Source organism: Candoia aspera, chromosome 5 (genome assembly GCF_035149785.1).
Source record: "Candoia aspera isolate rCanAsp1 chromosome 5, rCanAsp1.hap2, whole genome shotgun sequence".
Lineage (NCBI taxonomy): Eukaryota > Metazoa > Chordata > Lepidosauria > Squamata > Boidae > Candoia > Candoia aspera.
Window position 1 is genome coordinate 35,388,878 of NC_086157.1, and position 11,294 is coordinate 35,400,171.

General features: G+C 38.4%; 1 protein-coding gene across 1 annotated transcript in view; it reads right to left on the reverse strand.

Moving 5' to 3' along the window:
* The window catches only part of SLC9A4 (solute carrier family 9 member A4), a 28,068-nt gene extending 17,000 nt beyond the window's left edge, over nt 1–11,068 (reverse strand). Inside the window, exons 1-4 of the mRNA XM_063304357.1 lie at nt 10,475–11,068; nt 7,784–8,247; nt 4,883–5,142; nt 2,347–2,564 (exon numbers count right to left, since the gene is read on the reverse strand). Coding sequence (XP_063160427.1) covers nt 2,347–2,564; nt 4,883–5,142; nt 7,784–8,247; nt 10,475–10,736 — 1,204 coding nt within the window. The 5' untranslated portion in view covers nt 10,737–11,068. The remainder of the gene's footprint in view (nt 1–2,346; nt 2,565–4,882; nt 5,143–7,783; nt 8,248–10,474) is intronic.
* Nucleotides 11,069–11,294: the final 226 nt, after the last annotated feature.

Here is an 11,294-nt window from a genome sequence, read left to right on the forward strand (position 1 = left end):
TCTTCAAAAATATTGACCATAATGTCTAAAGATTCTATCTTTTCAATATCAGAATATGTGTCCTGTTCAGACTATGAGATGGCTGGACAGATTTACTAATAAAATTCTTCATTGAATTAACTATTTACAATAACAAAAGTCTTTGCAATAGATTAGATTGTAAATCAATCAAGTCCACCCAGGTGGCAAGGGACACTCAGGCAACACTGCAGGGTCAGACCATGGCAAGACAGCGAGGCAGAACTTGGCCAATCCTCCGATTGAAGCTATAAGACTGGAAGGAGCTAGAGTGCGTGGCAAAGGAGAGGCTGGACACTCAGATTTGCACCCTGGCACACAGGCTGGACCAGGCTGGTACACAGAGGCTAGGCAAGGCTGGGCTGGAGTATCTAGGCAAGACTTGGATCTGGAGACAAGACTGGACTGGACTGGAGTGTCTAGGCAAGGCTGAGATCTGGAGGCACACTGGAGTGACGCGGTGAGGCTTGGAGCTGGACCTGAGGCTGTGCTCAGCAGGGACGGCAAGGAGAGCTTGTGCAGAAAGCAGGTCCATGATGGCAGAAGGTGCTGGCACTGGTTCCACGCTGGCTACAGGCAAGGCTTCCAAAACTGGTAAGGACTCTTCCACAGGTGCTGTGAGCTCAAAGGATTGGTTGTCTCCAGCAGCTTGCTCTTGGCACACCTGCCTTTTTATTTGCTCCTTTTCATGCCATTTTTCTTTAGCAGCCAATCGGGCTTCTTTTTCTTTCATGCGCTTCTCTGCTCTCCTCTCTCAAGCACTGATTGGAGGCTTCAAATCTCCCTCCAGTGTTTGTCCAATCAGCATCTGCGATTTCTCCCGCTCTGCTGAGTCACTTCTTGGTTTTAATTCTCCAAGTCCTTGCTGATGAGTTTCATTTTCAGAGTCAGAAGCAGGCTCAAACCTCACAATATGAGGGAGAGGGTTGCTACTCATGACACTGTTAGAAGTTTCATTTTGAGATATTCCATTCACATACATGCATTCCATGTATTCGATCCATATGTGGAGGCTAGGAACTGGGCCCATAACCAAAAAAAAGCATTTACCCACTAAGTAGTTCTGAAGGTATCATGGTCTTTTCACAGAGATTTGACAACTCCAGAGAGCTATAATTTTATTTTGCATTTAAGATATGACAGAACCACAACTTTCTAAGCTACTTATAACAATATTTTATGTATATTCAGTTACATGTGCATCCAAGTTACACAATATTTCCTTTTTAATTACATCAATATCTATTATTAAAAAGATATATATTCAATGCATTGTCAAACATAAATATATCACTGTTTGTAAGTTTATGCCCTAAGGAATGACTCAACTAGAAGATACATTATGTTTTGCAGTCCTATTCTTAGTTTAAAGGACATTTTCAATTCTCTGAATCATTTGGTTCTTGGTGAGACCATACCCTCTCCTGTTGATGCTTTTCTCTTCCATCAACTTGTCACATCAGGCCAAACCAAATCTCAACTACTCCTCTCAAACTGGAAGCAGTTTTTGTAAAACTTTGAGTACTTTTTCATTATACAACTTTAATCCCATGTTCACTGTCACATAGGGTTCTAAAAATATTATTGTACATGTAGGCAGACCATAGCATTTTTTCTAACCTTAACCTAAATTCATATTCTGGAGTTTTAACAGTACGATGATGATGGTGGTGGTGGTGGTGGTGATGATGAAGAAGATGATGAAGAAGATGAAAATTGTTTTCATTCTCAGTTTAATTTCCTTAAGCCAAACAGAGGAATACTGATCCATCTGTGGGTTGTAAGACTTTCCCCACAATTAGTGTTCTGAAATAGGTAACAAGATTTTCCCCAAGAAATGCCATGCTAAAGAAGTATACATGGGGGGAAATGAGGAATGGAGGTCTGTGAGGAGAAATGCTGAGCCTGTTGGTCACAAATTCCTTGGCTGAGCAGCTTGTGCTTAGAAGCATCCTGTTTCTTAATACTTGGGACTCTGAGCCACTGTTTTGCAGATGACTCTCTGGTCAGTGGATCGCTAGAGTCTAACGAAAACAAAATATATACCTCTAGCCTGAAGCCTGCTTATCCTGCCTTAAGCAATATATCCAGAGGAGTTCTATAGGTAATACTTTCTTTCAGCAAAGTAAATTATGCCTCAATCTGTCTTGGCCAACATAACACACCTGAAGTCCTTGTTAAACTGGTTAGACCAGTCAGGTCTGAAAAGTTCCAACATTTCTCTCTCTGTTTTACATTCTCTCCCTCTTTCTGTCTGTCTCAGCTAACACTGTTCAAAGTCTTTTATCCACCCAGTTTGTTTCCAGTGAGACCACAAGTGTAACTTACTTAGTGCCCTCCAAAGCATGCAGAAGAGGAGGGTGAAGCCAATGAAAGCCCAGTTCCACTCATGGTTCCGGCCAACTGTAGACACTCCCATGAACACAAAGATCAGGGTCTCACTGACACTGCTCAGCATTTTCATGAAGTATTTTATGGTTATGTAGGAATTTTGAGAAACATTGGCCTCCACATATTTCTTCATTGTCACTGCACATGCTGTAATCCTGTTGAGTCATAAACATTGAAGAAAAGGAGTATGAACCATTGGAAACAGTGGAGAATGAAAAGAGAAGTCCTGTCTATTAAATGACAGATTTCTACAGTCATCGTGAGGGTTATTTTATGGCTTCAGTCAGAAGTTGGAGTTTATCTGTTGCTGTCATACACTGACTAGCTGCAGCATTCCAGGGTAACATTTTTTTAAAAAAATTTCAACTATCCCCAGAGTTGAACCTGGGGTTTTTTGAATACACAATATACCTCTTCTGAGCTATGACCAGTTAACCTGAAAATATAACACTACTGATTTGGATTGGGATGGTACAAGCAACAAGCCGTCTGGGGCATCAAGATCTTGTTTATGGAAGCTGGCTTTGGTATCATGTTAGAATAGCTACTAATCACAAACCCATTATCCGGAAATGACTTTAGATGAGAATCATATATAATAAAAGCAACACATCTGTAATGCTAATGTTGGTCTGGAGGAACTTGCAAGGAAGAATCAGGGAGCAACAATGCTGTCCTGAAAGTGCCACCCAAAATTTAATTATAATAACTTCTTATTCTGGATAGGACAGAGAAATTGATCTGTAGCACCAGGAGGATTATTTTAGGGAGATTTATGAGAAATAAGTAGAGGTAGGAAAGGTTAAGAATTCATGCTACTTTGTGCCAGTTCTTGCTGCTAATGCCCACCTGTGCATTTAGATTAATTATAAGATGCATATTTAATTATAAGATGTCTTCCTTTATCAAGGGAAATTAATTTATCCATACATACAGAACTGGTGCCAAAAAAGAACAATGAGAAACAACAAGAAGTTGTCAACATGCCTGAAGCAACATGGAGATTTGCAGAAATCGACATCCATTGAAACAAACAAAGCACACACTGGGGAGTTAATCCCTATTCCCTCAAAAATATAGCATGGATTGAGCATGCTCTATGGTCAGGTAATTATTATGTGTCTTCTAGAAAAGAAAACTTGAAAACTAGAGGGCGATAGAACTCATATCCTCCAAGATACAGCTTCCAGGACTTAATTGCTTTTCAGTCTTTTGGCTAAGATCAAGTGTAGTAGAGCAGCCTTCCCTAATCCTCTGATCTCCAGATGTGGGAAAGTTACCACTTAAGGACTTTCTAGTTAAGAATTCTCTAAATAGTTTTTGTGTCACACCTGGAGGCCAACAGAAGTCTGGAGCATAAAATCTTGATTAGTGTATTTATTTATGGCCATTCTTTGGTGCCCCTTAACATAAAGTTTTCAAGGTACTTAGAAACCAAGAGAAAATAAATTTTAAGAGAAAATAAAACATGAGACAATCAGATGAAGAATAGAGTACCTGACATATTGTAATATTGTATAGCTGTGTATCATTGTGTAGGGTAGGGAGGATTAGAGGCTGGAGAGGCTCCAGAAAGTGGCCAAGAAGGAAGAATGAGCTATTACAATAATTCTGTTTCACCAGAGCAGAGAAGATTATCTGCTATTGCCATCCATTGCTGATGATGCAGCTATCTTAATGGGAAGCCAGTCTCTGGCTTGTCCACTGCAAGGGAAGGGCTAGTTGCCACAATTAATTTGGTCCACTCTTTAGCAGAAGATGAACAACTTAACACACATATCCTTTGATACCCTGACACCAACTCCAGGAGATCTCCCAAAATTGTTACCAACTTGTCATATTTAATGTAACAATGAAGGAAAATTGTTAAATACGTGAAAAAAGAATAGTAATCATATTGTCTATGTTTTGTTTTTAATTGTTTAAATGAAACAAATTAAAAAATGGTTTTGTCCTAGCATTTTGCCCTATACACTATTAGCAGTCTTAAGTATGGTCCTTGGCCCCAAAAAAGCTAGGATTCTGCTATGGATCCAAAAGACTGTTCATGATAATATACTTTGGATAAATGGAACTCTGCAACCATTTTCCCATGATTTTATCTTGAAACTTGATCAACAGTAGAAATCACTCCAGTATGAGAATAAGCATCTAGTATGATGATATGCCTGGCTTTGATATAAGCAGCACTTAATAAAGATGCAATTCAGTACTGTACACTGAGTTCATTATTATCAAAGGAGGGAAATACCTAAAAGTATTTAATTAAATACTTAATTAAAGTATTAATTTAATTAAATTAAAAGTATTAATTTAAACTTTGTTTAATTACTGCACGGTGACTAAAGTCCTGTGGTTCCTCAAACATTCTTTCTTATCACCTGAGGCAACTACTCAAGGGTGTAAAACTAGGAAATGATAAGTTAATAAGAGGGCGGCAGCTGCAAAAATCAACATTGCAAGTTCTACTTACGCCAGAATGCCAGATATGTAAAGTGTTTCTGCGGCTAAATAGGACAGGTAACTGAACATGAAGACCAGGAGAGGTTCAATGGAAGAAATGTTTTGGGTGAATCGAGTCATAAAAGCTGCCACAAATCCAAAGACAATGCCGAAGAGCAGCCCCCCAAGACTGACTACGAAAAAGCGAGCAAAGCCAGCCAGGATGTCAACGGGTTCAATTGTTTCATATTTATGCATCTGGGTAAAGTCAATGAATATGTTGTATAGGACCTGCACAGGGGAAAAAAAACAAGACATTTCATCCTTGGCTCTCTGCAAAGATGCGTATTGCCACTGCCCTTTACACCAGCTGTGGCAGTGCACCAGATGCTCTGCAGTGAGATTCCCTGTCCATCATAGCCTTAAATAGATAATTAATTAAGAAGGACTATTCCCCGCTCCCAGCATTCAGTGTCCCAGTGCAGCAAATAAATTCAAATAAATTAAAAAATAAGTAATAAAAAAATCTTGAGAATAAAATTGGGTCTGATTTAATTACATAGCACCACCAACGCATGAGATTTCAGCTGATACAGTATTTTCAAGTGATTTTTATTTGCAAATTTATTTTTTCTTGCAAGTGGTATCTTTAATTCAGACTGTTGCATTTGGTAAAATGATCATCTGTCATAAATTAGTCATACTTAGAGACTTCAAAGTTGCTCTCTGTCAGAGGTGCAAGGGTGTTTTTTTTTCATTTGCTGCTGCATTAGACATGGAAGACACTAAATAAATGGAAAGCATGAAATACTTTAGCAGACTGCATCCTCTGTGCCAGAAAGCAGACATGCATGCTAAAAGGGTGAGCTATATATTTTAAAATGAATGAATGAATGAATGAATGAATGATTTTTGCCCTTGCTACCTAACTGTTTTCAGTCAGCCATGAAGTCAACTTCAGTGCTGTCATTCTAGTCATGGAAAGTCCATCCCAAAGACACTCTTCTGATGCCTTCTGTAAACATGTTTTGGGTCACCATCTACCAGGTGAAGATTTGTTTTAAAAAACAGACCGGTGTTGGATGCATTGCATATTTGTACTGATGGTGGATACAATTTAGATTTTTATTTATGTTCTAAAATTTGGGCTTGCCTTTTTACTGTTCTGTTAGTTTTATACTGTGTGTCTATGCTTTATTGTAGTAAGCTCCTCAGGGAATACTGTTACTGGTGAATGCAAACATTATAACAAAATAAACCAACTAATGAGTAAATTACTCTTTTTATTTGCAACACTCAACTCTGAATAAGTCACTGCTATGATACAAGCTACAGTAATTGGAGAAGCATTAGCATATATTCTCACTGCCTCAGCTGGTGGGAGGACCTGGCTAAATTTGTCTGAGCTAGAAATGGATGAGAAACTAGGAAGAATATCAGGGGCTATGGACTAGACTAGGAAGTTAAACTATGTCCTGGAAGAAGATAGTGGCAAACAATTTTCATACTCTTGCCAAAAAAACCTGTATGTATTTAAAGGGATTAGTCCAAGAGAGATTGTGAGGGACTACCATCTACAAGGACTCAGAGGGGGAGTTTTCCAGTGATGGTCCCCTTCTATAGATCAGACTATCCTGAGACATCCAATCATCCTTCAACATTTTGGGCTTCCAAAAGGCCATAAAAACTAGGGAACCCATTAAAGAAATTGGGCATCACTGTCATGGTGCACTGTTTAGGTGTCCTTTGTGAAGAATATTATGGCATTATGTAAGCCACTTAGAGGCTATGGAGATCTAGCAACTGAACTAAGTAAGTAAATATATGCATACACATGTTTTATATGGCAGATTATCAAAAGCAAGATGCTGTTTTGAAGAATAGAGAAATCTGTTTAGCAACAGGTCAGTTTCCACAGTAGGACACTATACCTTTCCAAGCATCAGGTAGAACTCAACCTCAAAAGGAAAATAGCAAGAAAAAACCTTATACCACCATCTACCATCTTTGAGATCTGAAAAAAAGCAGCTGTAACAGAAGTCTTTGTCTTCATCCCAGCACATAATAGTGTAGTATAGTGGTGAAGGTGCTGGACCAGGAGCATAGATGCTGGAACACTTAGTCCTCCTTTAGACATGGAGGCCAGCTGGGTGACTTTGGGCCAGTCATTCTCTCTCAGCCTTCAATTCAGAAGTAAAAAAAGTCTATTTATCAACCTGCACTGGGCTGGCATGGTAGATTATGCTCCTTAATGTTCAATTAAGAGGTCTTCATGCTGCAGTGGATTGATTCAGCTGATAAATATCTGTCCATACTCAGAGCAATCTCAATTAACAATGGTATCTCGAAGCATAGTTTGAACACCTAGTGAGAATCATTGCTTGGGCAGTAAAAAGATGAGACTAGAATTCTTAGCTTGTGTGAGGTAAACAGAGTGGTTCTTAATTCTTGACGAAATGGTTAGCTGTAAATTAATGCCCAATTGTAAAAGCTAAGTCATGTACTGTTGCTTAGGTGTCATTTTGATTAAGGATCTTTTGCTGTAGAGCCACTAGCTAATTTGGAGGTTCAGTCACTTCTGTTCCTCAACTATAAAGTCAGCATGATCTTTGTAATTAAAGTTTTCAAAAAGCAATACAATGAATGTATGTTTGGTAGTTTGATTATAAACTCGACAGACTGCACTTTAAATCTGGACAGCATTGTGATTTTCACTGTTCACCAAATAACAGTACTAGACTCCATTTGACCAGGGAACTGGTTCTAATCCTTGATCAGCCCCCAAATTAATGGGTTATTGTAGGCTTACTTCAAAAGATTGTTGGAATAGCAAAAAATGTGGGTTGCCTTGTCCTCCTTAGAAGAAAGAGAGGAGTGTGTATACGCGTGCATTAGAGAAGCTCAGTTTTTACAAACGTTGCAACATACTTACTACAGTTATCCCATCATTTAATAAGGATTCTCCAAATATCATCATGTAAAGCTGTTCATTAACTGACATCTCCTCAAAGACAGTTAAGACAGCTGTAGGATCCACCGCTGAGATCATGCTGCCAAATAACAGGCTGTCGAGCAGGTTCACATCCTTGAGGTCAAAGGGTGTGATCTGGCAAATCCCATAAAGTGACAATCCAATGCCAAAGGAATTTATGAGGGATCCCATTGCAGACCACCAAAGAATTGAACCAAAGTTTTCAAAAAAGGGACGGGTGGACATAAAATAGCCTCCTTCCAGGATAATGGGTGGAAGGAGGTATAAGAAATAAATGCTGGTAGTCATAACTGGCGGAGATTTGTGATTGGTGCCAAAAATAATCCCACCAACCAAAGCACCCATGGCAATGTGGAGGCAGTTTTCAGGCATGAAGTGTGGAAGTCGATGGTAGAGATGGAAACCTTGAATAAGACAGGAAAATAAAATCATCATGGTATGACATGGGGTTTGAGGAGAAAAAAGTCTTACTCTACTGTTTGTTCTTCATCTCAGACATCAGCAGTGCATTAGCCTAAGGGAGCCCTGGGACAGGTGTCTCACCCTATTGCTAAAGATGAACAAGTTGTTCAGCAATAGCAGTACAGTTCACCCATTCCTTGAATGAAGGGAAGGTTCTCTGACCAACCAAAATGCATAAGGAACATTGCAACACAACACAGCTAGCTTAATTCTCCTTGTGATGAATAGACTTAAACAGGTTTAACTGTATATTGTAGTTTAAGGGTTTTAAAAAAATCTTAATGCCCTTAATATAAAGGCATTATACCAGCCAATGGTTTGTGATCCCCAGATGTTTCCAGATTGTAATTCAGATTGACTCAGAATGCAATAGGAAAGTTACCACAACACAGATTTTCCTTCTGGATAACGCATATTAATATCAGAAGTTGCATCTCAGTTCATAGTTTCAAGCACTTCCTTTGAATCAGAAGATGACAGATTGTGGTCACACCATTACGTTGTATGTGACATACCAGAAAAATCAGATAAATGGCCTACACAGTTTTTAACTTACTAATTGAAGCCCGCAGGCAGGCAGCTTGGTTTTTTTGCATCCAGCACCCTGCAAACAGATCCAGGTGTCTGTCTTTCTGACTGCTTCAATTAAGTCTGTGAAAATCTAACACTATTCAGCTGGACCTTTTCCATCTGAGTGTTAACGTGTCCTCTTCCTTTCAGTGAAATGGCCTTGTCCTTCACCTATCTTCTGTTTAATCCAACCTTCTATCATCCATTATGCTCTATACTTCCAGCTATATTGTATCTAGGATGCCTTTTATCAAATAGCTTCTCAACTTCCCATGTCACATCCTCTGCCTCCCAGAATCACTTTCTTAGTCTTCAGCACACAAAAAGAGCAGCAGCATTTGTGTAAGACTTTTATCACAGCCACAGCTCTGATAAAAAACTTTTATCACAGCCACAACTGTATCTTCCTGTAACAGCAGATACTTTAGCAGTTTTGTTCAGCAACTAGTAGAAATTGTTACCAATTCTAAGGTATAGGTATAGGTATATAGTTCAATTAAATAGTTATAATTCTCCATGACATCAGAGCAGTTTAAACAATTGGTACTAAAGGCTTCATCATCACCATAAACATAATATAATGTATACTGTTCCTTTTACTGCAAGAAATTTGAAAAAAGTTGTATATTAACTACTCAAATCAATAGATCTTTTAAAAGTGTTTAAGAAGGTTGTATTGTATCGTCACTGTATTCAGGCAAAACAGAACAAGGGCCACTATTCTTAGTGATAAAAAAAGGTAAGCATCGATCAGATTACAACAGAATTCAAATTTTGCATACCTTTGACAATGGGTCAAGTTTTAGAGTTTGATATTTGGGAAGATACTTTTAAAATAGCAACTATTTTTAGTGATTTTAATGTAATACTTTTAAATATTGGTTTCTTAAATTCAGTACTGAACTACATTGGATTTATTTCCAAAAGTAGGGAACTATTTAAACTAAAATATTAACTGAATGTATTTTCAAGTAGTTTGACTGAAACAAATTATTACCCTTCCTTATGAAAATGTAAACTGTTGTTTAAACTGTAGGACTATTCACAACCACCAGTGTAATAAACTTCATTAAGTATATTTACATCCAAGTAAACATGCATAGTATTTTACTTTGTAAAATCATCTTCTTCCCCAAGTGTTATAACTGGAGGGTGGAAAAAAAAACCTTTACATTTAAAAATTGAACTCACAATTGCAGAACCTTCCATACTTTTCCAAAGTTAGTGAGGTGAAACTGTCAGAGCAAATTTTAATTTCTTCACACCCAATGCTGCATATGCTGTTGAAGGTGTCTGAATTAAGAAGTTGCAAGTCGCATCTCTAAAGTGTGTGTGTTCAAACGTAAATTATAAGGAGGTTAATTTTGGGTTCATCACAAAGTAACTTTAAGACCATTAGCACCGTATCTATTTTCACTGGGTGACATTTGCACTGTTGGATTTTGGGTGACAAGTGTACTTAATTTTTCAAGCCTTGAGTAGAATCTTCCTGGCAGCCTAAAATATCTCACTAAATTGTTATTTCCTCGGTAACAAGCTGATTTTTTTTCTTTTTACTCTTTCACGCCTACTTTTATTAAGGAAGCATTTTTCACTCACCTATTTTTGCAAGGGAAGCCAAGAGTATCCAAAGTGTGACTTCGTAGGGGATTTGCACATATTCATAGTCCACTGTGAAAATATGTAGCCTCTCATCTCGTCCTGATTCTGTAACATCAAAGGGGTCAGCTTTATGTAAAGCACTAGAATTCCTGTGAGGAAGTTGCAAATACAGCTCTCCAGCAGCAAAATAACTTCCCAGGCTTGATAGCAGGAGCAACCAGCTGAGAACGTTTGGACACCCAAATATCTCAACAGCCATGATGAGAAGAATTTTACGTATGGAAGGACTGCAAGGCTGGAACGCTTACACTTGATTTACCTTGTTACATTCCCATTTAAGTCAGAGTCCTTAGGATTGTTCCAACTTTAAGTACACTTCCTGTCTGGTTGCTTGGTATTCTCAGATTCATTCTTCGTTAGGTCTTCATTAGAAACTAAACTAAATTTAATTTAGAAAGGCAGGACTTTTTCAATGTTTCACAATGTTCTGCTGACACAGTTTCCAACTGCAGCCTCTCACTCCATTTGAAAGGAAAGAAAGAATACAGCTTTATGCCCAATGGCACAGTTTCTGGACCAAAACTGCTATGAAATAATCCACCAGACTTACGGAGTTACAAAGGTCCTCCTCCAATAGCATTTTTCTCCAGGTTTACTTACACTCAATCATTTCTGGCTTTGTGCCAGAAACATATCAAATGTTATGTTAGAGACACCTAATGGATGTCACAAGACTTGCAGACGTTACTGCACTGGAAGATACCAGGATACGGTTGGGACTATCCAGGGATCACCTTCTTTTGTTTCTTTGTTTTAT